This window comes from Strix aluco, chromosome 14 (assembly GCF_031877795.1).
Source record: "Strix aluco isolate bStrAlu1 chromosome 14, bStrAlu1.hap1, whole genome shotgun sequence".
Taxonomy (NCBI): Eukaryota; Metazoa; Chordata; class Aves; order Strigiformes; family Strigidae; genus Strix; species Strix aluco.
Window position 1 is genome coordinate 5,704,932 of NC_133944.1, and position 26,578 is coordinate 5,731,509.

General features: G+C 40.9%; 2 protein-coding genes across 5 annotated transcripts in view; both read right to left on the reverse strand.

Annotated features, from left to right (window-relative positions):
• Positions 1 to 4,108, reverse strand: part of GAN (gigaxonin) — a 42,004-nt gene extending 37,896 nt beyond the window's left edge. The window contains exon 1 of the mRNA XM_074840259.1: positions 3,874 to 4,108. Within this exon, the coding sequence (XP_074696360.1) occupies positions 3,874 to 4,040 (167 nt within the window). The 5' untranslated portion in view covers positions 4,041 to 4,108. The remainder of the gene's footprint in view (positions 1 to 3,873) is intronic.
• A 3,693-nt stretch (positions 4,109 to 7,801) lies between these two features.
• Positions 7,802 to 26,578, reverse strand: part of BCO1 (beta-carotene oxygenase 1) — a 68,636-nt gene continuing 49,859 nt past the window's right edge. For 2 of the 4 annotated variants that reach the window (XM_074839292.1, XM_074839291.1), the window contains exons 3-12: positions 22,857 to 22,985; positions 21,197 to 21,326; positions 19,256 to 19,403; positions 18,233 to 18,380; positions 17,916 to 18,136; positions 16,806 to 17,063; positions 15,531 to 15,633; positions 14,633 to 14,727; positions 12,392 to 12,503; positions 7,802 to 11,726 (exon numbers count right to left, since the gene is read on the reverse strand). In XM_074839292.1, coding sequence (XP_074695393.1) covers positions 11,554 to 11,726; positions 12,392 to 12,503; positions 14,633 to 14,727; positions 15,531 to 15,633; positions 16,806 to 17,063; positions 17,916 to 18,136; positions 18,233 to 18,380; positions 19,256 to 19,403; positions 21,197 to 21,326; positions 22,857 to 22,985 — 1,517 coding nt within the window. In that variant the 3' untranslated portion in view covers positions 7,802 to 11,553. Of the gene's footprint in view, positions 11,727 to 12,391; positions 12,504 to 14,632; positions 14,728 to 15,530; positions 15,634 to 16,805; positions 17,064 to 17,915; positions 18,137 to 18,232; positions 18,381 to 19,255; positions 19,404 to 21,196; positions 21,327 to 22,856; positions 22,986 to 24,185; positions 24,238 to 26,578 lie in introns of all 4 variants that reach the window. The other 2 variants (XM_074839294.1, XM_074839293.1) reach the window with 2 other exon arrangements.

Sequence of the window (26,578 nt, forward strand, 5' to 3'; positions counted from 1 at the left end):
ATATCTGCTGCTACCGCTGAGGATACCAGGAATACTTGGACCAAACCTATCCTATAAAAGGTCTGTAGATATATGCTACACTTACACCAAACACACTAGTGCGAGCATGGTTTATTCTGGTAAAGTACTCTTATGCCACAATAATTTACACTGAGCTCACAAACTACATAAATTAAACCAGGGCAATAGAATTGTATCTACATTAGGGCAATTGCCAGGACAAAAAGTACTAAAAAAAAAAAGGGCAGGCTTCTGGCTGATTTGTTATGGAAGAGAAAATGAAGAACTAACCTGGCTCAAATTTAACTTCTCTGGGATGCACAGCAACATCCCTTTGAGCCAAACCACACTTTGTCCTATGGCAGTCTCTTCCTGAGGAATTCTCCTTTTCTCAGGCTGGGAACATACCACAAGATGTAGGAGATATGCAGGAAGACTTCTGTGTTTTGTAAATGACAGGATTTGCTCCAGGGGCACACAGAGGGATTAGATAAACCTGTACATATAAGGCAGTTCTGTAGGAATTCACACAACCACCCCAGGCCTCACTGCCCTCAGAGAGCTATAAGCAACTTGGCATTAAGCAATTGAGGCAAGACCTCAAGAATCAAACTACCACAAAAATTAAAAGTCTTACTGGTCCCACAAACTGAAAGTTTATTCATGAAATGGGCATCTAATTCTTTTCTGTACTTGCAGAAGCTAGCCTATGGACAAGAAAGGCAGATGGGGCCCACGACACCAGTAACAGTTTCCCGTGTTTCTGCATCCCCTCCATGTCTTTTGTTCTCTTTGTGCTGAAGCTGCCATTTTTGAACTGCATGGATAATCCAGTTGCCAGATAACTAGAGGGAAGCCACATCACTATAATTTACAAGTGTCCTACTCATAACCAGTCAGCCAAACAGCTTCCATGCAAAACTAAAAAACAGGTAACGCTCCTCTCTGTGGCTGCACAAATCCTTCAGCACACAGACTCTGCTCACACCCAACCACCCCCTCAGAAAGTCCATGCCTACTTATTTTCCTACTCACACCCTAAATGAAGCATTCATACAAACCCTACACAGCTTCTGAACTCGCCCACTGACTTGCCCACAGCCACAATACACACTGACACAGCCAGACACAGAAAACACCACGCCAACTCGTACTTCCACTGCCTCACTACTGTTTCACGTACCCATTCATTTTTCTTCCAAGTTTTACTTCTGAAATTAGTTAATGGATTTTTCTGAGCTTTATATTGGAATTTTTCAAATGAGAGCAACCCAAATCAATTGGCATTTGGAGAGTGTAACAGCCTCTGGTATCAGAGCACGCTTTGGAATCATCTACCCTTAAAATACAAGGACATAAAATTCTTGAGTCTCTTACAGTAACTCCTTATATAGAGACCTAGACCGATCATTTTATTTGAAAAAACAACTCTCAAAATAAATGGGACTTGCATAGACTAGGCACAGGCTGGAGATTAATTTTATCTCCAAAAAAAAAGTCACTGAAACATTGCTTTTGGCTGGAAACATAATGCTCCAACAGTGGCAACCTACCTGACCAATTCTACCCAATGGGAAGACCAGGTGGACTAAGGGATAGATCCTGGAGTGATAAAAAGAAGAGACATAGGCGGCAGGTAAAAATTAGCCCCTGCAAAGGCAGGTAATACAAATGTATTTCTTAATGTGCCATACAGGAACTAGGCACATATATTTTTGGTTCTTTACATCTTGCAAGCCTGAGGAGTAAAGATGAGTAAGCTTGAAAAAAAAAACAACCAACAACCTAACCTACTTTCACACATAGTTAATGAGTTCCTTCATGGGATTTGAACCTGAACAATTTTGAGTTTTAAAAAAAAAAAAACCACCCACAACTCTAATGACTACAAGTTTTGTTGCTAATGCAGTTATGCCTGGCACTCTTGCTCCTCACACATGCTTAACTCATGTTTCCCCAGTACATTTTTCAGAGATGAACAAAACGCAATACCTAAAGATGAAATTCTGTGAAAAAGGTACTTCTTCACAGAATAATTTACAACATCTTTTAATTAAAGTCTTTTTCACAGTAAAAAGTTTCCTGTAAATTCATCTTGCTGTTAGAGTAGAACAGCAGTTTTTCCAATATGACCTCTTTCCACCTAGGGCAACTCTTTTGAACCTCTAATTTCAGATATGGCATACAGTCATCTAAAATATGATGACCAACAACCTAAAAAGCATTCAGGCGTTTTGAAGAGTATTGGATCAATGGCTCATTTCAATTTCATGTCTTTGATTTGTCTTTCACCACAGTCTTCCGAAACTGCTCCTCAAGACAAGCAGTGAAAAAAAATTATTAGTAGTACATAGGCTCAGTGGTGTCTTTTTTGCCAATTCTTGCTGATCTTCTTTGTGAAATTTATTTCATTTTATATCTCAGTTCTGCTAGCTCAACCAGGGCAGAGAACTGTTTCTTTAGGTCTGTCAATGATCAACACCCATTTAAAAGTTAAACTCTATTTTCTGTTTATTTTTGTACTCGAGAACATTATACTATAATGGTCACCCAAAATACCATATTGCCTAAAAGCAGATGATAATACAACACTGAAGCAGGTTGCACTTTTTTGGAGAGTAACACACAGACTCCCCATCCTCACCTAACACAAATATGCAGATTTTATGACAACTTCACAGGAAGCTACAACTGGGAGGAATGCCCAACCTTACAAGAAGTCTGCTACAGACTTATGATAATCCTGCGTTTAAGTGATACTGAAAGGTCTGTGCCTACTTTACAGGCTAAGATAAAATTAATGTCTTTATTAGCTGCAAACGATAAGACTTAAAAATAAAGACCCTTTGGGATTAACCACTTGGAATTATCCTCTCTGACACGCAGCTATGTCCTTTAAAAATCTTATGGCGGGTTTATCCCTTTGACTCGATGTCACTGGACTCATCACATCCAGCGCGATGGAGAGGCTCAAACTGCTGTCGCCGGCTGCGGCAGGACCCCTCACGACGTGGGTTTATTTCTCTGCACACAGAGTCCGGGACAAGCTCCTTGCCGGGCCCCTCGGCAGCCGTGACTGTGCTCACCCAGCCCCGAGCGCTGACCCCGCTGCCGTGACCCGCTGGGCCGTGACCCCCCGGCCCTTCCCCAGGTACGTTCTCAGGTGGCGCACGGGAACTAGAGATGGGGACACAAACCCGTGGGGTTTTTTTTCATTGAAAACCTGATGTACTTCAGGATCCATAAGCACCACCTGGAGCCCTGTCTCGCTAAAAGACGTTACGGAGGTAAAAAAGCTGATCCTGAAGTGCTGACTCGGTGCAGGCGACGGCCGCAGCAGGCACAGCGCACCGGCGGCTGCCCCGCGGCCGGGCCCCTCCCCTCCCACCGAGCAAAGTTTATTTTTTTCTGGGTCGCTCGCTCACGCCAGGCAGCTGGTGGCACTTCAGTCGTTGGGGGCGGGTTGTGCCCCCCCTCCCCAGGGGGTTAAACGGCCCTTTCACACCCGGTGTAATGCAGAGGACGGGGGCTCGGGCCGGCGGGGGAGCGCACGGCGGCACTGGCCGCGAGGACGGAGGGAATGGCCCGGCCGGGCCGCTGCTTTCCCCGGGGCGCTGGGGCAAACCCCGGGGAGGGCAGCGCCTGCTCGGGCCACGGCCGCACGCCCCCTCCGCCGGCCTCCCCTGACTCTTTCGTCCTTAAAAGCAGCCAAGCCCGCTCCTTACGTAACCGTTAACGGGCACACACACACACACACACCCCCCCCGCCCGGGGAGCGCGGCCTCCCGCCGAGCCGCCGCCCGGGGAGGGAGCTGGGGAGGCCGCGGGCCCGGCCCCGGCCCGCTGCGGGCCGCGCCGCCGCCCCGGCCGTACCTGATGTAGGGGCTGGCGGCCGCCAGGATGTTCTTCTGCACCGGGATCTCCTCCCCCTCCAGCACCAGGTGCGCGTCGCAGAAGCGGCTCTCCTCGCGGAAGGAGCTGAGGGCCCGCAGCAGCCGCGCCGGGTGCTGGGGGTCCGACACGGCGCTGGGCCCCGACATGCTGCCGGGCCCCGCCGAGCCGAGCCGCGCCGGGCCGGCCGCCTCAGTGCCTGCCCTCACACCATGGCTGCCAGCCCGCCGCTGACATCATCTCCCTGCGCCGCCCCGCCCCGCCGCCGGCCCACGCCTGAGGGGCGGGAGCGGGACGGCCCCGGGCTTCGCGGGGCCCTGGCTCGCCCAGCCCGGCCCGGGGGTGGGGGCGGCCGCGGTACTGCGGGCCCCGGGCACCGCGGGGCCCTGTTTCGCCCGGCCCCGGTACCGCGGGTCGTTGGCTCGCCCGGCCCAGGGGGGCGGCGGGGCAGAGCAGGTCGGGGAGCCTGAACCCACCATCGCCTGCGAAATTACTTTTTTTTTTTTTCCCCCCTCCCCTCTTGGCTTTAAAATATGGCTAAACTCTGCCTCTTACCTATATTTTTTCCCTTACAAGAGCTGGAGGTAAGACGATAGGCGTTAGCATGAGAAAAAGTTAGAGAATGAGAATTAAATACAGCAAGACTCATTTCAGTAGTGCCGCTGGAAATACGCCCTTCTCAGGCAAAAAGATTTTCTTCAGGACTGTTCACAAGGTTTTAGGCCGTATATTTAACGCGCTTAATTGCACATTAAGAGATAAATTGATTCCATCTGCTGCTGCTTTAACAGCATCCAGTATGTGAGTAGCGAAACTCTGTTTGCACCGAGTGAAAGTGTCTCACAAACTGTGATCTACTTTACCGGCAGTTCAGTCGGTGCTGCCAGGAGGGGGCAAACACAATAGCTCGCCATGGCCCCTGCTCCGACAGTCAAAAGCGGACTTGGGATTTCTTAGGCTGGGAAACACCCAAAAGGACATCACGCTTTCTGTTTCTCTGTGGGGAGAATAAATTTTCTGAGGGCCTGATCTAGTAAACTGTGATTCTTTTATTATTTGCATTTCTTTAAATCGGTGATGTCAAGCATGATCTATAAAATGCATACCTTTGAAGTGTGGACAACTTAAAATTTTTCAAATTTATCCTAGTCCAGTCTGATAGCTCTCCAAATCGTTTTACCCCTAGAAAAAAATAGAACAAAGGTGTCTGGAAATGTCCCCATAGGAGAGAGAAATGAATGACTTTACAAAGGCAACATTGTCCCTCCCAAGTTAGACACAATGGTGTTTTGTTCTCCAGATGCTGGGACATCTGCACATGCAGACCCCAGCAGTCAAAACACCGCACCAAGTGCTTGGTTGTGGAGAGTGTGAATAGCCCCTTTCAGCCAGTGTTTACAGTTCAACCCTTGCTTAAGTGCTTTTGGACTGGAGAAGGGTCGCAGAGAGTACCATGCTCTAGGGTTGTTGTGCAGCTTTGAACAAGTTTTAGAAGAAGCAGAGGATGTGTTTCACGTCCTGGTGTGATGGAAGGCCTAAAAACATCCTCATCTGCATGAAACACCAGCAACCTTGCATCACTTATTGTTATAACATACCCATTTAAAAATATTAGAAGGTCACTTCTTCTGGCTTGGGTATAATTATCCAGGATGTCAAGTGTAGAATGAGGAAGAGCACAATAGATCAAGAGGACACATCCCTGGCTCCCTTTGAGGGTAATGAAAGCAGAGAGCACTCTGCATCTGGACTGCGGGTGAAAGATGTGTTTTGCTTGTTATTAATACTTTGGTAATTGCATACCCAAGGGAACAGTGGTTTAAATTATTGCGAAAGCTGTCATTGAGTGGCCTGGTTATTTAAAAACACTGGTTTGTTTCTGTGCCTCCTGCATAGATTGTTATGTAGGAAAACATAGTTGTATTTCTGGTTTTTAACTCATCCTAGTAAACAGTGTTTCTGCTTCCTCCTGCTGTGTATGTGGGGCAATGGGACAAGGTGTAACAGGTAATGTGCACTTCCAGAGAACAAATTAATTATTATGCTTTGTTATTTGTTTCATTTCATGAAACCTGTTGATAAAAAAAGAAAAAAAAAAACCCCACCACTCTACCAACTAGAGGGCCATTTGTAACATCTTAGAAGTGATTCTATGTATGCATACCCATGGCCTGATTCTCTTGCTCAACTATGGTTTTTTTCCCTGTAATGGAGCTGTCTATCCCTACTATTTTTTATTTGGAGTCACTAAATCTAGATTCTTTTTTATGCCATTACAATAACTCCACTAGTTTTACTGGGCTAATTTATGACTTAAATTGGTGCAAAAGAAGAATCTAACCTTTCTGTCCCTCAAGATTTCATTCATAGTGAAGGATGTCAGAGAGCAAACCAAATGACACACTCATCACCATGTGCCATGTTACCACAACAAAAGAAACCCACAAGCCTTGCAGCCACTTGGCAAAGCATATATGCATTCCCCCTTGTTATTGCCAGCCTAGAAATGATACAGTGTGTTACCATATTCAGGGTAAATGTTTCATCAGATTACTATTGCAGCTGGTAAAAACATTCTTGAACAAATTTGTGATTAGCCATATGGTTTTATCCATATTGTCTCTGCCACAGGAGGATACTGGGATTGGCAAATTCAGATTTACATCACTGTTTTTCTCTGCAGGTTGACTACAAACCTGATGCTAATCAAATCCTGTGTAATACTGACCAAGGTCATATGGCACACTTTGTTTATAAGAATTTGTTTTGGGTATGATTTTTAAATTTATTTTCTGCAGTATACATGAACGTAAATAACACATTTGCTTTCTTGGACTGCAGATAACTAAATCTGATCTGTTTTTATGATGAATATTCCCCCATCATGTCATCTCTGTCGGTAAGAGTTAGCTCCTCAGAAGTCAAGTAACTCTGTATCCAAACTCATGATCATCTTAAAACATAACCCTATGAATTCTACAGAAAAAAGTCTGGAGACAAGCTCTTAAAAGGAGATCTATAATAAAGGTTAGACTTTTGATTCATTACTACCTCATAATTCCAGAAATATTTGTGGAGACTTGTTAAATCCAAACTTTTTCAGATTAAAAGAAACAACTCCACAGCTGGTGTCCTTTGCCAACATCAGAAGTCAGTCTTCCATTCCAGTACTGGTTCCATATTACTTACAAAAATGGCATTCAGTTACTACTTTGGAAGATAAAGTTCTCTTAAATAGTAGTGGTAATATGCCTTGAAAACACTAGAGATGACTATTTCTGCAACACACCTTACTGAAGTGTTTATTTCCATTTTATGGAATATATAAACATTTAAATGCCCAAAACTGCATTATTTTAACTCTAGATCTAACCACAGTGACTATTTTTACATTAAAAATAGCTTGCATATTCTTTATACTTACAAACTTTAAAGGCTTAAGCAGAGAAAGGGAGGTATAGTTGTTACAGAGCAAACAAGAACTGTGGATGATGTTGGTCCGATTCCTGCTCTGCCGTAAACACCTTGTGTAATCATGAACAAGTCACCAAAGCCCAGATTCTCGTGTGATGGGGAAATAGTAAATGACAATGATTTCATTCTGTTTTCTACCTGTAAAACACAGTGAGCATCAGAGACACTGTGGGAGTGCGTATATAAAAGAGTGAGAGATACCTCAGTAGCGTTGTGATACGTGTGGAGCAGATGAACTCCTAAAATGGATGGATGTGCACCTAGTTTTCTCCATCAGTAAAGACATCTCCAACAGTAAAAGCAGCTACAATAGGAAAATACAATTCAAAGAAAAAAAGCTCTCATTTAAAGAAAAATCAATGCCCCAAATCAGAAAACAGAAATACACTCAGGGGGTTAGGAAATGCCATTCCGATAACAAAAACGAGTCACGGTGTACTTCTACATTGAAACATGCTTTTTAATTGTGACGATGAATGAGAGTTGTGTACTTTTGTTGGGAAGCGTCTGTTACAGGCAATGATAAACCCATGTCAGAACATGGATGCTCCTAAGCAGACAATAAAGCACATGCTTAGCTGTAGCAACAATAGTTTGTAGTTTCAACTACGGTGTAGTCCAGATGATGTCTAAATTAAGTCTTGCACTCTTTTACCTAAACAGTTTGTTGAACATGTTTATCTGAGTTCTGCTAGAAATATACTGCTCTCATTCAAATATACTGTTATTAACAGAGACTAGTAGCAATATTATATGTTTATTTTTTACACAATGTAATAATCTGATTACATGAAATGCCATGTCACATATTATCCTCAAGGAAAACTGATTTAAATACAAAACACCTAAGATTGAACAGCACTAAAGTATAATTGAATGCTACATAAACCCATATATTCTATTTAAAGTTACTTGTTTTTGTCAACATAAAAGGGAAAAAAATACACCATGAAATTATTAGCAAAGCAGTTTTTTAAAGTTCTAAATTAAAAAGTTGTAGCACCTCAATGTAATACTTTGGTTCTGGTGGAGTTTAAGAAATCAAGCATCAAGAGAATACATTACCATGAATTATTAGTATCACAGCAGATCATTTAATACGAGGTTTTCTGGCAGGAGACAACTTTCATCATGATCTGCAGTCTTGAAACAGTCCGTGGAAGTTACATGACCTGCAGACATATGTGACTCATGCCATGCATCACCCTGTAAACACAGTACTTCATTTGCTCAGAAAGCTACATTCTACTCAAATAAAACATAGAGGGTGTCACCCTCTGTGTCAGTGACCAGCTGGAGTGCACAGACATCTGCCCAGGGATGGATGAGGAGCTGACTGAAGAGTTTATGGGTCAGGATTAAAGGGAAGGCAGGGACAGGGGATGTTATAGTGGGGTCTGCTACAGGCCACCCGACCACGAAGACTGAGCAGATGAGGCCCTCTACAGACAGATGGGAGCAGCCTCACGTTCACAAGCCCTGGTCCAGATGGGCCACTGGTTGAAGCCACTTGCAGCATGAAGTGGTTATGCTGCAACACTGTAGCACATAAGCAGTCCAGGAGGTTCCTGGAATGCGTTGATGATAACTTCCTTCTCCAAGTGCTGGAGGAGCCACCGAGGAGAGGTGCTGTGCTGGACCTTGTTCTCACCAACAGGGAGGGGCTGGTGGGGAGTGTGAAGCTCAGGGGCAGCCTTGGCTGCAGTGACCATGAAATGGTGGAGTTCAAGATCCTTAGGTGGTGAGGAGGGCACACAATGAGCTCACTACCCTGTACTTCAGGAGAGCAGACTTTGGCCTCTTCAGGGATCTGCTTGGCAGAGCAGCATGGGATAAAGCCCTGGAGGGAAGAAAGGCCCAAGAAAGCTGGTTGATATTCAAGGATCACCTCCTCCAAGCTCAGGAGCGATGTGTCCTGACAAAGAGGAAGTCAGGTAAGAACGCCAGGAGGCTGAATGGATGAACAAGGAGCTCCTGGACAAGCTCAACATAAAAAGGAAGTGTACAGAAGGCAGAAGCAAGGACAGGTAACCTGGGAGGAATACAGAGAAACTGTCTGAGCAGCCAGGGATCAGGTTAGGAAGGCCAAAGCCCTGATAGAATTAAACCTGGCCGGGGACATCAAGGGCAACAAGAAAAGCTTCTATAGGTACATTGATGATAAAAGGAAGACTAGGGAAAATGTGGGCCCTCTCCAGAAGGAAACAGGAGACCTGGTTACCTGGCACATGGAGAAGGCTGAGGTACTCAATGGCTTTTTTGGCCTCAGTCTTCACCAGCAAGGGATCCAGCCAGACACACCACCCAAGACTCAGAAGGCAAAGGCAGGGACTGGGGGAATGAAGAACTGCCCATTGTAGGAGAAGATCAGGTTTGAGACCATCTAAGGAACCTGAAGGTGCACAAGTCCATGGGACCTGATGAGATGCATCCGTGGGTCCCGAGGGAACTGGAGGATGAAGTGGCTGAGACACAATCCTTCATATCTGAAAAGTCATGGCAGTCTGGTGAAGTTCCCACTGACTGGAAAAGGGGAAACATAACATCCATTTTTAAAAAGGGAAAAAAGGAAGACCTGGGGAACTACAGACCAGTCAGTTTCACCTGTGTGCCGGACAAGATCATGGAGTGTATCCTCCTGGAAACTGTGCTAGGGCACAGGGAAAATAAGGAGCAGATTGGTGACTGCCAACATGGCTTCACTAAGGGCAAATCGTGCCTGATGAATTTGGTGGCCTTCTACAATGAGGTTACAATGTTGATGGATAAGAGAAAAGCAACTGACGTCATCTACCTGGACATGTGCAAAGCATCTGACACTGTCCCACACAACAACTTTGTCTCTAAATTGGAGAGACATGGATTTGATGGATGGACCACTCCATGGATAAGGAGTTGGCTGGATGGTGGCACTCAGAGAGTTGTGGTCAGCGGCTCGATGTCTGAGTGGAGAGTGGTGACAAGTGGCATCCTCAGGGGTCATGTTGGGACTGGCGCTGTTTAACATCTTTGTTGGCAACATGGACAGTGGGATCGAGGCACCCTCAGCAAGTTTGTCAGCGACACTGAGCTGTGTGGTGGGGCCAACACACTGGATGTGCCATCCAGAGGGACCTGGACAGGCTGGAGAGGTGGGCCCATGTGAACCTAATGAAGTTCAACAAGGCCAAGTGCAAGGTCCTGCACATGGGTCGGGGCAACCCCAAGCACAAATACAGTGGATTGAGAGCAGCCCTGTGGAGAAGGACTTGGGGGTATTAGTGGATGGAATACTGACTCTCAGCCAGCAACGTGCGCTCGCAGCCCAGAAAGCCAACTGTGTCCTGGGCTGCATCAAGAGAAGTGTGGTCAGCAGGTCAAGGGAGGTGACTCTCCCCCTCTACTCTGCTCTTGTGAGACCCCCCTGCAGTGCTGTGTCCAGCTCTGGGGGCACCAACAGAAGAAGGACACGGACCTGCTCGAGCGGGGCCAGAGGAGGCCATGAAGATGATCAGGGGGCTGGAGCACCTCCCCTGTGAGGACAGGCTGAGAGAGTTGGGGGTGTTCAGCCTGGAGAAGAGAAGGCTCTGGGGACACCTTAGAGCAGCCTCCCAGTACTTGAAGGGGGCTACAGGAAAGATACACTCCTTTATCAGGGAGTACAGTGATAGGACAAGGGGTAATGGTTTTAATCTGAAAGACAGAAGATTTAGATTAGACATAAGCAAGAAATCCTTCACTGTGAGGGTGGTGAGACACTGGCACAGGTTGCCCAGAGAAGCTGTGGCTGCCCCCTCCCTGGAAATGTTCAAAGCCACGTTGGACGGGGCTTTGAGCAACCTGGTCTAGTGGAAGGTGTCCCTGCCCATGGCAGGGGGTTGGAACTAGATGATCTTTAAGGTCTCTTCCAACCCAAACCATTCTATGAGTCTATGATTCTTGTTACCTTTGTCTCCTATTCCCTGCCCCATGAGTTGCATACGTTAGCACTTATTACTGATCATTCTTGTTTTGGAATAGTTGTGTACCAGTTCCACATATAATTATTTATAATGGAAGTTATTGCTACCTCTTATAAGAGATTTTATATAGTTATTGATGAGATAACATTTAGTCATTTCTTGTCATAAGATAAAGTTGTTCCTGAATGATATTATCCCACACTCAGTAGAAGGTTGTCTCAGTCTGTGTAATGGGATAAATAGCATTTTACTCAGTTTCAGTCTTCAAGTCTTTCTCTGGTACAAACATTCCATGCAGGTCCAGATGCATTTCTACATCTACTGTGGCTCGACCCAATTCTTTGAATGTTTTAGCATCCAAGACAAGTAGGAAGGGTGCCTTCTTTGGATCAGATGTCACAACACAGGTTAGAACAATACCTGTGACATACAAACAAAGAATTAGAAGCATACTAGCTACACCAAGCAGAAAAGATAAAACTGTCAGGAAACAATTCTTGCTTCCTAAGAATTTTAGGACACAAACTGAAAGTGCTTACTAGATCAAGAAGTCTACTAAGAACGCTAAAGAACTAATGAATGCTTCTCTTCTGTGCTTCTTTCTGCTCTGCCTGCAGTTCATTGGGAAGGAAAAAAGCAAACCAACACTGAACTGTGTGCCTGGCAGTTTTGGGACTCATCCTTTCAGCTATTTGCCATCTGCCTTTGCAAGGAGTCACCTGAGAGCAGAACTGGATCAAGATTACAGGGATACTTGCAGTGCCACTTCATGTTCTCATCTGTAACAACACTGACTTCCCACAGCTTCAGCTGCTCCAAACTATTGGTAAATGCAGCTTGAGCGGCTCTCTGGAAAGTCCTAAGCATTGGTTTTATTGTTTATGGCTACCTTGGGACATTACACAAGCTGATTTTGGTCTACCGTTGCTTTGGGTTTTTGTCTGCAGGTATAAAATGGCTGGTGCTAATTTTAATCTCACAGCGGAAGCATCAACCCAGCTTTCTTGACTAAGAACAATGAAACTTGTAAGATTTAATGCAAAAGTCATGTAACCCCAGCTTTCAGAACGTTGTCATTATTTTACCATCATCCTCTTCTCTTGCATCAGGGCTGGGAACGAAAATGGGCTCAGATGGCCAGCTGTGGTCCTCTCTCCAGTGGAGCATTTCCTTTGTCTGGATGTTAAATTTCACAATCTAAATTATTATGGCCAGAAAAGAAAAATGTCAGTGACCCAGACAGTGGTTTATTCCAAAGGTGCAACACGAACAGGCTGCTGACATGGAGAACTAACGCTAAGAGTCAAGGAGCAACAAGGCATGTGTCATCACAAGAAGGAAACACCTGGAAAATGTTAAACATTGGAGTCACATTTAGTGGCTGCATAATCACACAATGTTCTTTCAATTTCATGTCATTAGATTACAGTTACACCTTTCATTTATGGGCTTTAAGTATTTTACAAATCCTAACAGATCATGAGAGAACCTTCATTATAAATAATGCACTCACTATACAGAGGAACATTTAAGTGACTTGGGCCAAATCACTGCGATTCTGTAGTAAAGCAGGAAACAGGATTTAAACCTTCCATTTTCTAATCCTGTGAATTATTTTCCTTTTATTGTGACCTCAATATTTCTCAAGGCCTTCTATTGTTAAGTAGGGTATATATGCCAGAACAAAGGCTATTAATAGTGATGTGTAAAGATTAAACCAATAGGGCAAGAATTCCGCACAGATACTGGTATTTACTGAAGGAACAGAGTACAGATTTTCATCTCCTTAATGGGTCAAATGCCTGACCAAACCAATCGCCAGTGGGGATGCATGGCATTTTCAGTTCAGTTCTATTAAGACCTTTTCTCTACCCATACAGATGCAGTTATATTCTTTTTCTTTTTGACCTTTAGTCAAAAGATATGTTTACACAAAAATTAAACTATTCAAATTACTGGAGGAAGAATTTGGAAGAATTCTCCCTTGTAACCAAGATGACAGCAATTTCGCTGACAGACTTTACCTAAGGTTTATACATGGTTGTTGTTGTGCCTGCACTCATTAAAGAGCAACTGATGTGGAAAAAAAAAAGTCTTCTAACAGCATTTTTTATTATATTTAAGTCAAGCAGGGATTATCTACACTGAAAATCACAAACTTGCAGATTTGTTTGAGCTACTGTCAGATGTGCTGCAATAAATTTTCTTACATCATGCAGAAATCCAGCTATATTTTGTAATCAGTTGTGGTAATTATATACAAGAACCAACAGTGAACTCAATTTGCGCTGCCTTATAGTCACAGAACAAGAATTATAAAGAGTTTGTCTGTACAATACTCTTATCTTCAACTATTAATACCTTTCATCTTGATCTATGTGTACTCTAGGCTGTCTCCTGAAAAGTTGGCATCATTTATACACAAACGAAACATTTGCTACCCTCTAATACCAAACTAGCTAGCAAAACATAAAGCTTTCTGAAATATTAGATACTGTTTTAATATTGTTAATTGATTAGATACTGTTGCAATAACTTATTTTTTTTAGTTAGGTTTCTTAAAGGGAAAAAATATTACAGAGGTATGTCTGTCTAGTACTTCTATTTCCTACTTACTCTCTCCTTGGTAGCTCTTGGCACATTACAGAAGTTCAGCCCACTTTCACAGAAAAGTGAGGGTCTCAGTAACTATTGTGTTCAAGAGACTTTGTGGAAATACAAAGGTGGATAAAGAAGCCTGAGTTTATTAATATTTATGAGGGAAATGGTACAGCACACACTCACCCTTACAGGAATTCAGGCATTTCATGTTTCTTAGCATGTGAATGACCCACCAATGGGAAAAGTTTTGGCAGAAACACATACACTATTGAATACTCGAGAATTCAATCTCAAGTCACACCTGTAAGAAAGCATTTGTTCTGCTGCCTATGGAACTACATGTTTTTAACAGCTGATAATAATGTTCCGGATTTTCAGCTAGTAAAATTAAGACATACTGTTTCCATAGTTTGGCCCAGTGAGACTGTTTTAATCATATAAGTAAGCTACACATATGTCCAACTTCTCATCTCCTTGCTTTCAAGTGCTGAAGTTTATGAACATAGTACCCAACTATGTGTCATCGTTTAGAAGCTTTAACTTGAGGTTGAAAAAAAGAGTTAATTTTCTGGCCTCAGAACCACACACTTTGAATTTGTATGTATGAATGCAGATTAGGCAATATTTTGGGTCAAACTAGTAAAGCATGGTCTACTTATAACTGCTTAAACTTGATATGTGTTCTGTAAATACAAAGTTCCTGACTTTGTAAATGTTAACTATACCTGTACAGGAACTGGACTCCACTGGACTTCCGTTGCAAAGATGTACCTGTATTTTTTGCCATTATAGTCATAGTTGATGCGAGGCAGTTCTATCCCTGGATAAAATAAAGTTCCAGACTTAGGAACAAGTGAAGAAAAATAACTCAAATGTACATTTACATATGCCAGCCTTCAGGAAGTTTTGCACTTTGAAAAACCTTGACAGTATTTAAAACAGGTGTGGCATAGATTTTGTGTGTCTGAATTTCTAAAAAGCTGAAGATGGATATTAACACAAAATATTTAAGCCAGGGTTGTTTGTTAGTTCAAAAATTACAATTCTTCATTCTTAGGATTTCATTATACTGGAACTTATGAGGGTTCTTTTGGGTTTTTTTCTTTCTTCATAAATACATGAGATGCGAACATCAGATATAATTGGAGGTTATCATTCTATGAAATTAGTTTCACTGTAGATAAATATATACTCTTTACATATTCCTGTTATTATCCCATGAAAGAAGTTTAAAAATCTACTTTCAAAGGCAACCTTTATAAAATACAGTAGTAACTATTTATAACAGACCTATTCAACTAAAGTTACTCTTGTAGATTTGCAAGCCATATTAATAGCTGTAATATTATTATAAAACTGATGTAACTGCAGACATTTAAAGGATTTCACTCTTGATAAATATGTATCTGAGATGTTCAGGGTCATATATTACTGGATAGACCAAGAGCAGGGTAGTAAAGAGAAAGATATTGTCAATATCTACACTAAACATATTAATTAAAAGTTTTGTTTCTCTTCGCTTTATAAAGATCTTACATATATGAACAGCTATTAGGTATTATTAGAATGTACCTGTGTGTGTTAGAGAACATATTTGAGATTTGTAGAATGGATATGTCTCACCTTCACATAGTATTTCAGGTTGACAATAGATGCTGCCATCTTTCTCTTTTACAGCAGTTGCAGTAGAGGGAACTGTGACTAAATTAGAACCTACTTCAGCTTCCTGAAAGAGACATATGCTGAAAAAGTAATGTGTCTCTAAGAATATGCTTCTCATTTAGAGCTTTCATCAGGTTTGATATTAATACAGACGATTCTGGGATTAAACAAAGAATACAGCTTCAAGAATTTCCTTCTTATGGCGTTTATCTTATAACATTAGATTCTGACCTTTTCATTAGAAATCTTGTTATACTCAGAGGATTTTAATAGATCATAGAGTAATAATTTTGAATCACACCGAGCCTTTAAAAAAGTTTAGATAGACATGGCTATATCCCAGAAACACAACAAATGGATTACATAGTTTGTGAATTTAATTAATGAAGATGGGTTTCAAGGAATTAGGTATCGAATTCCCACTAAAAGTCACCAAGTTTAGGGTTTTTTTTGCACCTGCTGTAAATCAAGTGCAAAAATAGGTGTAATGCACTCTTGTTTTTAATATGCTATTGCTGAATTCTTAAGATTGCAGAGTAGTTTGGATAGCTGGTGTGATCCAACACATCCTTTGTCATTGCTGCATAACTGTTTTTGAGGCATGACCAAAGCAGCAAGGTTCTAGGATGTAGAAAGAAAAAGTATTATCCATTCCAAATGTATCAGACAGAAACTTGCCCAAGTTGCTGGGCAGTATAAAATCTTCCCTGCAAACAATGATGTAAAATGATGTTTTAAATTAAACTGAAAGATAAATTCTTTCATCTTCCTGGTAAATCTCACACTTAAATGAAATATTCTGATTTTAATAAAACCATTGCAACAGTTGGGAGTATTTATGTATTATATACAGGCTTCCAGTAAAGGGAAGAAATAGATCGTTCAAAACCTCATGCATGCCCTTCCAGTCAACAACCAAGTTGATACATCTGCTCACATTTGATGGCATTTTACAAATAATCTCACTGGGAAGGAAATTACATGTGCTCAATAGCCCTGTTCTCCCTGAAGAATGGTATCAGAACCTAGATCCAAGTAACTACATCCAGCTGCTCATTGCCATTTCTCACAATACATACACAAACCAGAACTCCCGCACACTGGATGAACATGTTATATTTAAAGAATCAGAAATTTGCACATAAGGGCTGGCAACTAATAATTCACCTGTTATTCACACTGATGTATTTTAAATTACTGATCAAAGAACAGATTAAAAAGCAATTTTCTTTTTACCTTGTCATACTGCAGAGGAACAACAAACCGTTTACAGGTTGGTATGGAAGTAAGTTTGCTCTTCTCTTCAAAGTTCTTACTCAGGTTTTTTAAATAGAACAGATCATATAAGCTATTGTCTGTATAGGCAATAATATCAAAAATAATGTGGCCATCCTCTTCATAAGCATTTACATGGTGAAAAAACACCATAGCATCAGTATAAAACTTGGTGGATACTTCTTTTTTAGTCTTCTTGTCTACAAAGTGAAACCAAGTCTGAAAGATAGGAAACATTATTTAAAACTGTTGATGATTAGCAAATAGTTATTTAGGAAACTGTTTTCTAATGATAGCCATCAACATTCTAATGTATTGTCTGTTTCTACTGAAGCATATTAAAAACTCAGGATTTGCTGCTAGGAGACAAGAGGTTCCAACCTGAACACCAGAAAATGCGGGAGTAAAATGAATGTGGAAGTGCTTTAAACTCATTTTACTGTTGCAAATTACTATTTGGACTAGGCTGAGGATTGAGGTTTTCTGGTAAAACCTGGAAAATCCCCTGCTCTATTTTTAAATTAAATAAATCTGCCTTAGTCCAGAGTTTCTGTGGTGCTTTGTGCTGGTGCCCTCTATCCCAGCATGCCCCACAGAGCCTGTGGAAATAAGGTTCTCAGAAAACAGGTTTTTTTCCTCAGTTGCTGCAGCGAAAGCCTCTCCTTTTGTTGGATGCAGACTTTTCCACCAATCTGGCTCTCCTATCTGATGCAATGGATCTAGAGCAGATCTCATCCACAATATACAGTGTTTTGTCTGGACCAGGAGCAACTGTATGTATCTGGGATGCTAGTATGGTTTTGAATTTCTCTTCAAGCACAGAGTATTTCTAACACCACCAAACTATCCTCTTTCTCAAGCACTTCAGCATCAGATATTTACTGGTGAAATTTCTGGAGATGGGATATAGTATTCAAAAAAATACAACTTCTAAAAAAAATGTGCAACATGGAAGTCAAGGCTTGAAGAAAGGTGAGGGATTACTGAATTTAATGAACCAGATAAAAACAGAACAGTGTGGAAGAGGTCACTGGCCTGGCTAACTCCATTGTTCAGCATTAGGAAAAATACCTTATCTTCCTTATGATAGGCAAGGCAGGAAGCCCAGTTCACACCTCGGATGTAAGCAGTTGCCATTTTGACAATATCCAGTTTGAATGGCTGCTCTACGAAGACAATGTAATTTTCTGTGATTCCAAAACTATGGTAGTAGCTTGGGTGGAGCAGAGAACGAGAAGGGATGGAGCATACCACTTCCAGATGTTTAAGACAAGATTTCTTCTTTTCTTTTTCTGAACATACATGATAAAAAATAAAGTTATATTTATCATAAATTCCAATCCAATCTCATGCTTGGATTTCTCCCATGTATGAAGTACATATCTTACCTGCCACAGAAGGAGGAATCTTAAATAGAATGTATTTTGTCTTCCCTTTATCAACTATTGAAGTGCCCATGTTGAGAATATTTCCAGCACTGTCATAGTGTGGGTGAGAAGTTGCCACATTTACAGCTACATATTTGCTGTAGTCAACCTGGAAAATGATACAATATGAGATTTTAAAGGTGTGTAAGAGAATTAAAACTGATCTCAGTTAACACCACAAATCCACCAGCTTTTTAGCACTGGCAGCCTTTTATTGGTACCCTGTTTTCAAAGGCCTTGAAGTTTAAACAATTAAGCCAAATTATTTATGTAGGTACTCAAATGATTTCCTAATTGAAGGCTAAAACAAGTTACAGAATCTGAACTACATTCACCTCTCCCTCACAGCCATGTAACACGGGAGGACTGGCTAAAGAAGTTACTCTGCAAATGCCCATTTCATACTGAAAGCAGTTTATTTAACAGGGGTTTGAGTCCAGCAATATTCTGGAGCAAAAAGATTTCTATTTGATTTAAAGTTTGGAAATTGTACTCAAACTATACTGCATACTAGAAAAACCTCATTGTGTATTTCAATATGTCAAGATTTCATTTTAATAATTAAGTACTATCTTGCATAAGGTACTTGAAAATTACTCATATAACTGATCCACTGAATTGTTAATTATATAAATTACTTGATAACTACAGATGCATAATAATGGAAATGACCCAAAATAATTATGTCATAAAGCATGATATATGGCATTCCTGCAACTTTGCTAGATTATGTACAAGTGAAATTGCTCAAAGCCCAGCTTTTCCCAAGCTACCTGGGATTTAATTTTGAACTCATGCGTTTTTAAAAGATCTGTTATCTTCACTATTTCACTTTATCATGATTTCAAAAGTAAGGGAATAGTAGAAGAAGAAAAGCATTTTTGCTGTTTTGTGTCCTGCATACATTAAAGGATCCGTATGAGTCAGCCTGAAACTTTATTCATTAGCAGATGAGGAATCAGAATGACAGACAGTTGTTTATACCTTCTCTAATGTCTCCAGAGTCTGCGGATTAATTTTCCTGATGAAGTTAGTCTCACTGGTAGCATAAAAATCATCCCCAGTTTTCATAATGTTGATCAGGCAGTTGTCTGTGAACTCAGGAATGGTGTGAGACAAATACGAGAACGCCCTGCACAGAGGGAGATTTCCTATCAGTTCACTAGAGCTGCAGCAGCTGTAGTATTTTACCCCGTGCAAAGCAGAAATCACCCGAGCAGTGTGGGCTGTGCACAGCAGCAGGGTCAGGGAGCTGGGTCTGTCTCTCCCCTGCTTTGCTCTCTTCTGGTAGTTTCTGCACCACCCCCCTGGAAAGGGTGGAAAAGCAGAGGAGATGGACTTCTTCAACACCCTTGGCCTGAGCAAGGGTTAAGGACACACAGAATCCCAGAATCATCTAGGTTGGGAAGGACCTTGAAGATCATCCAGTCCAGCCATTAACCTCACACTGACTGTTCTCAACTCCACCATATCCCTCAGCGCTGGGTCAACCCGACTCTTCAAACCCTCCAGGGATGGGGACTCCCCCCCTGCCCTGGGCAGCCCATTCTAACACCTAACAACCCCTTCTGTAAAGAAATACTTCCTAAGAGCCAGTCTAACCCTGCCCTGGTGCAGCTTGAGGCCATTCCCTCTTGTCCTATCACTTGTTACGTGGTTCAAGAGACTCATCCCCATGCAACACATGCAACAGTTTTTGCATACACAAATGGGCATCCAGGTCCAGTCCTGCTGTCAGCTGTAAAATATGCACTGGTTTATCAGGATGGGCTAATCACATGCTCTTCTGGGCATACCTTGGGAAAATTTGGCCTAACACTTCCTACCTAAAAGCTGGTAGGTTTTTCAGCATCTGCCTTCATAAAATAGATGGACTCATTTACTCCCTGATGGAATATTTTTGTTCCCGGTGTTATCCCATATCACAATTATGATTTCAAAGAAGATCCAACTTCACATATGGGCTTGACAGTTTTCCTTATTAGTTTAGGATTTTATCATATTCTCTTGAAGCCAAGACAAAGTTGCTTATATCCCTTTTGAACTTAAAATACCAGCATTACCCTATTACTGCTGGAAGAGGGAAGAAAAGCATCTTATCTCAGGGTAACAACTGACAACTTATCAACTAGTTTATAATAGCTATCCATGAATGTGCTTCTACCAAATAGCAAATTCAAGGTCATTAGAGGTAGTTCAGCCAGGAAGAAGAGATGGGTGAACTACTTGCATTTGTTAGGGAATTTCCATCACCAGTTTTACAACACAGGTGATAACATGATGACTTACACCTTGCCTCTCACATACAGCCTATCATCCTTGTTAATGGTATGAAAGCAGCTATTGCAGTGATCCCAAGTGGTTCAGATTTTGAATATAAGATTAGTTCAGGCCTATGAGTATAGTCCTTCAAAGCACTGCACCTGATTCAAGGAACAACTGGAATTTTTCGTCACTTTTTTTTTTTTGTAAAAATGGTCTTTAATCCAGAAGTTTTTCTGACTCTTTTTCAATCTTTGATGCTTTTCTTCTTGTTGTTGAATAAACTTTGCATAAATACCTTCCCCATCTCTTAATCTTTTCCTTTCTTGCTGCTTCTCCCCTTACAGAGTATCATTTTTTTAAAGTTCTGCAAAACACTTGAAAAAGAAAATACTTGTTTTTTCAAAATTACAACAAAATCTACTCACAATAGTGAATAAAACTGCCAATATTGCTGATAAAATTAATTTTAAATATTTGCCTTAGAATAACCCATAGAGAGTACAGTGCTGGTTATATCTCTTGGCCTTTCCAATATTTAGCAATTGTAAATTTACAAAACAAATTTTGTATTTGTAAATATGTGTCAAGGGTAAACAGAAAGACATCTGTGCTGTAGAGAGAAGTAGACAGAAGAATCTTGTTGGGAAAAGCATTGCTTACTTGGCAAATATGTTTTTGCATGGATCCGGATAAGCCATTGTTCCAAACTCAGACACCACAATTCTGTTTGCTTCTATATTGCAGTTGTATGTGTCGCTTCGGAGATACTTACTTCTGTAGTAAACTTCACCTGACAAAGGCCAAACAGGTTTCAATCACATTTCATACTGAGTTCTTGAAAAAAATTAGTATAAGTAAAGTCAGAGAAAGAGTTTCTCAAGCAGATGTCTTCTAGCTAAGAAAAGTTAGCAATGAAACCAACAATGTTCCTAAATCCCTGTTTTGGAAGGCTTTTTCAGCTCTCTGAGGAACCCAGGACTGTTCCTGTGGCTGCTGAGACTAGAAACAATTTCCTTGACACAGTTGGACAATACTGGGGGACTAGGGAGAGGAAAGGAGGGATTTGGATAAACTATTCCTGTAAACCAAAACAATCTGTGTAAAAATGATTAATTACACATCAGTGTGTGGGTGGTGATAAATCTCCTATATTGGCAAAATTTAGTTATGAGAGAATAACAAATTGCTTGAAGGAATCAATGCCGATCCTAAACAATTTAGTGGACCACTATACTTGAACTAACTGAGCTCAGTTTGCTTTAGGTAAGCAAAATATACTGGCCATTCAATAAACACTGGTCATTTCTTTATAGGTTATTTTGTTAAGGACGTAGAGCTGGACAGGCAAGGACATCCTGCAGTGGCATTAAATGCCTCTAATCACAGAAACAGAAACTAAAAACTTAAACACCTCCCTGGAGGTGTTTAAGAGTAAAGTTGACTTAGCGCTTAGGGATATGCTGTAGTTGGGAACTGTCAGTGTTAGGTCAATGGTTGGACTGGATGATCTTCAAGGTCTTTTCCAACCTAGACGATTCTGTGTAAAAAGTAAACACTAGGAATGGCGGGTGACAGGAGTAAAACCCAGTTCTTTTACAGATATATACTTTTTGCAGCAAGAATCTAGGTGTAAAACATCCTGCCTCACACTGTAAACAGCTGAATGGATAAAAAATACTTTAACTGAAAACAAAAAATGAAATTGATTTGGATAGAGGATCTGCCTGTTTTCCCTCCATAAGGATGACAAGTAGGAGGACTGCTTGTAGGGGTGTCAAGTATACATAAGCTTGATATTTGAAGTGACACAGTGGCCTAGTTTCTGTTCTGACAGGTGTTATAGCTACAACCAAATCCCAAATGGGGAATGCTAGTCTTCCCTGAAACTAGGTTGTTCATCCACAACAGAAAAACCTCTGGATATTACAGTATTTTTGGTTGATCCAGATCAAAAGAATAGAGGTTTTCTTGCTCTGGGTGGAAGGCAAAGGCCGCCCTGCAGTGACCTGCTCAGAACTGGTCGCAGACCGTCCTGCAGTGCAGACAATATTGAACTCTGGCACTCCAGAAAAAAAGACAACACAATCTATCTCTGATAACAGCCCTGCAGGGACACTTGCTGCTGCTGTGGCGAGCGAGGTGTGAGTGTTATGTTTGGAGAGACTTTCCCCAAAGCGGTTACCACCTCACCACACATGCCACTCTGCAGACTGAAACCTGCAACATTCTAACACGAATCAAACTCAAAACGGAATTAGCAACATAAGGCACCAAGATTTGGGTTGTTGAGCTTTTTTTAATCCGATTTGCAACAACTTACCATTTTTAAATGTAAAGCTATGCAGCAGAGCCAAGCCATCAAACCAGTGGTTATACTTAGTGTCCCCTATTGTGTGCATCCCTGGGCCATTTCGGAGAAGTATCCCTTGCAACCAAGGGGGCAACTGACCTATAAACAAAAAGGAGATTTCAGTATCCATTCATTTAGGTGAGGGGATTGTTACAGGACAATTTTCCTAAGGGCATAGGCTTCGTATAGGCAGACAGACTATGGGTGCGACAAGATTTGTAATAGCATATAATTATGTTGGGGTTTTAACTAAAATATGATCTGCTCAAAAATGGGGCACTAGTACTATTTGCATCAATATTGCTATATGAGATTACTATAAGAAGATGAGATTGCTGGAAAGTGCTTTATTAAATATCAGGAAGTAAATAAAGCTGGACATTTCTTTCCTACACTCAAATCTTAAACTGATACATTTAAATGCTTGTACTCATGCCAGGAAAAGCTAGAGCTTATCAGAAACAAACATATTTTATAGGTCATATGACTTGCATTGGCCTTCAGTACATCAATTTAAACTTCAGGCTAAATGAATTCCAGTAAAAGTTTCATTAATTAAATTACACAGCACAATGTAGTGTCATTTTGGGAGTGCTTTTGTGACAGTAGTCATAATGTTGATGTTTTGAACACAAATAAAAGGTAGGAATATTATACTGAAAATATGTAAGTACTGTTGAGGTTTCGGTAAGAAATGTTCCTCACCAAATCCCCGAAAGAAATACATTACCTAGCATTTGACACACAGAATAACAACAATTAAAGAAAGTCATTAGGGTTAAAGAGCTGAACAAAAGCATATCAGATATTAAATTAAAAGCTTCACTTGCTGCTTTGTGCATATGCCTCCTGAGGGAACATTTAAGATCACATACTACTTTTCCACACAATTCCTGCACTGAACATTGTCTCTGCATAAAAAGCTATTCAGAACTTTTAATTCTCCCCATCGTTTAGTTTGTGACCCTATGTTGAATACATTGACACACTTTCTTATTAATACTCCCTTTACCACAGATAGAAATGTCCTGTGGAAATATTCAATTTTGTCAAAGCTGATGCAGTTGCAGAGAAGTAACAATTGTTTTGCTGTAAGACTTCTTGAGATCCTAAAGGGACTGTGGCCACTTTCTAAGAGAATATTTCCTGAATTTTGACCTTTAGGTAAGGCAAACAAGGACATCTGCCACTTCTTCAAAGAAATTACATTAAGGACATAAGGAAAAGCCATCCAAATGCAAAGGAAGGGTATGGAGTAAATGCCGGCTTTATCTAAAATATATTTTCAGTCAGGCTTACCAGCTAATATTGTATGTCACAATACTCACACAACTTCATTAGGGTTACAGTTCTGGAATACATAGGAAGATAAAAAATTGTTGACACAATGGATGGACTTTCATTATTATTATTATTTTTACTACATTCTATAAAAGCCTTGAAAACCAAAACTTACTTGCCTTTCTAATACAAGAAGTTCCAATGCAATAATTATAGTACTTTTTTGTCTAAGATGAACAAGGTTTAACCTTTAATACAGATAATTGCACAAAACTTGAGTATCTAAAAATAGTTGGTGAGAAGACAGTGAGGAAATCATAAGTTAGCAAAATAAAATAATCCTTCAGAGAGAATAGGATTATGATCTTAAGAAAGTATACATTCAAAATAGAAACATAATTTTTGTTTGGCTGACTACTGAACATTAATAACTGAACAAGTTTAGTCTGCTTATATACCTCAAATACAAGTGTTTCTCTTCTTGTCACTTCCCTTTCTACAGTTTTCTGTTATGTGGCAACAGAAGATTGTAGGCTCTGCTATTTCTCCAATACTATGGGCAACTGCAGGGTAGTGAGTGTAGTCTTCTGTGTCCCTACCCTCCTACCAATGCCATTTATGATTGTAAATCTGTGCCATGAGCATGGGCTGCAACCAGCCTTTTGCTAACACTGAGTTGGGGCTGACCGCAGGGGGTCTTGCTGCAACCAGCCCTTCTTTCCCTGCAGTGAAAATGTAGTACTTCTGCTGCGTATGAGATCTTGTGGGATTCTGATCCAGTAAAACTATCTTCTGCTTTAGGGCCCGTCATTCAAGAAAAGCAGATATTTCTGCAATTCAATGAACATCTTGCAGTTCCTAGGGCTAAAATTTTTTTTCTCTATCTCAGAATAATGATGCTCAAAAAGTTCCAGGACAGGCCAAGGAAATAATTTCACTGGAACAGATAAATGGGAATAAAAGGGGATCTTCTTTTTAAGGCACTGTGGACTTGATGCAGCTTCTGAAACTTCTGGTGTACTTCAGTGTAATTTCTGGCATAATTCCAGTATGAAAAGCATGGAACAAAGGGTCAATCTAGTGAGGTTTTCAGATGAAAATTCATCTTAGTAGGAATTAAGAATTTCTGTAAATCACACTGGGTACCAATCAGCATCCTAAAGAGCTTAAATAGCTTTTAAAATCTAGACCTTGTATCTTTTTTGCTTCAGAATTTTATCTGAAGTGGAAATAATGATACTTTTCTGTACCACATGAGGACACAAAAGTGACACAGTAAAATCTCCAAATATTTGGATGCTTATTAGCTATCATAACAATAGAGTTTCATACAATCACATGGCTGTACGGTGTTTAGGAGACCGTGGGTTAAATTACAGTTGACGTTAGAATTAGGGTCATATTTACAGCGTGCATATTGAGTAACAAGGAGCCAAAATACTGGCAGAGCTCAGGGCTAGCAAAATATTTAAAGAGGTCAAAGTTCTCTTTAGTCTTCATAATTAGTAAATACTGAATCATCATTGCCAATGAAGGAATATTTTGTATACATAATTTTATGTACTGAAATATGCAGTCTTTGTTCAAATAAGCCATTCCATAATACAGATCAGGTATGATAAATGGTTTGTTTTCAAACAACTTCAAATTTTTCAATAATAAGTTTTTATCTTGAGAAAAAAAATAAATTGAAAGGCATAAAACCACTGCAAATTGTAACAAAATACTTTGTCTGACTTGAAACAAAATATTTTCCAATTCCAAGCCACCAAACTGAAGAACAACAACAACAAAGCCCTGCAAGTTTTAATTGTTGTCTTTTTAAGTGTTGTACTTGGGAAGTGACTTTAAAATTGGTATTGAACACCAATCATTTCTTCGACTAAATATTACAAACAATGCAGCATATATTTACTAAGGAGTGGACCTCAGCAACAAATCTCTCCTATAGCTGTAGCAAAATTCTGTTCTGTAAAGTAAAAAAAGACATAAAAATAATAGATTGATCAAGTGTTCACCCCTAGAGAGCCACTTTAATCTATCTCGCTGAAGGATACCCTGCAGTTTTTACTGGATTAACTTCTGAACCCCTTTTTTAATGGTACATGGTGGCATTCATTCCTGCTGCTTTTCTACTTAGAAATACTATTGTTGAAGAGTCCCAATTTTAGTGCCTCTCTCCAGGAGAGTGCCTCTCCAAGGAAGAGTGTGAGCAGGCAGAGGGAGGGTAGGGAAGGGTTACAGAGAGGAGAAACCGAAAGCCCGAGCAGAGCCGTGGGGGAGGGGGAGGTCACCAGACTAAATCCCGAGATTTCGCCCCTCACCACCAATTTCAGTGAATCCTGTTCAAACAGACCTTTCGGAAAAGTACACAAAAATGCCCACAAAGTGAGAAAAAAACCACAATCGGA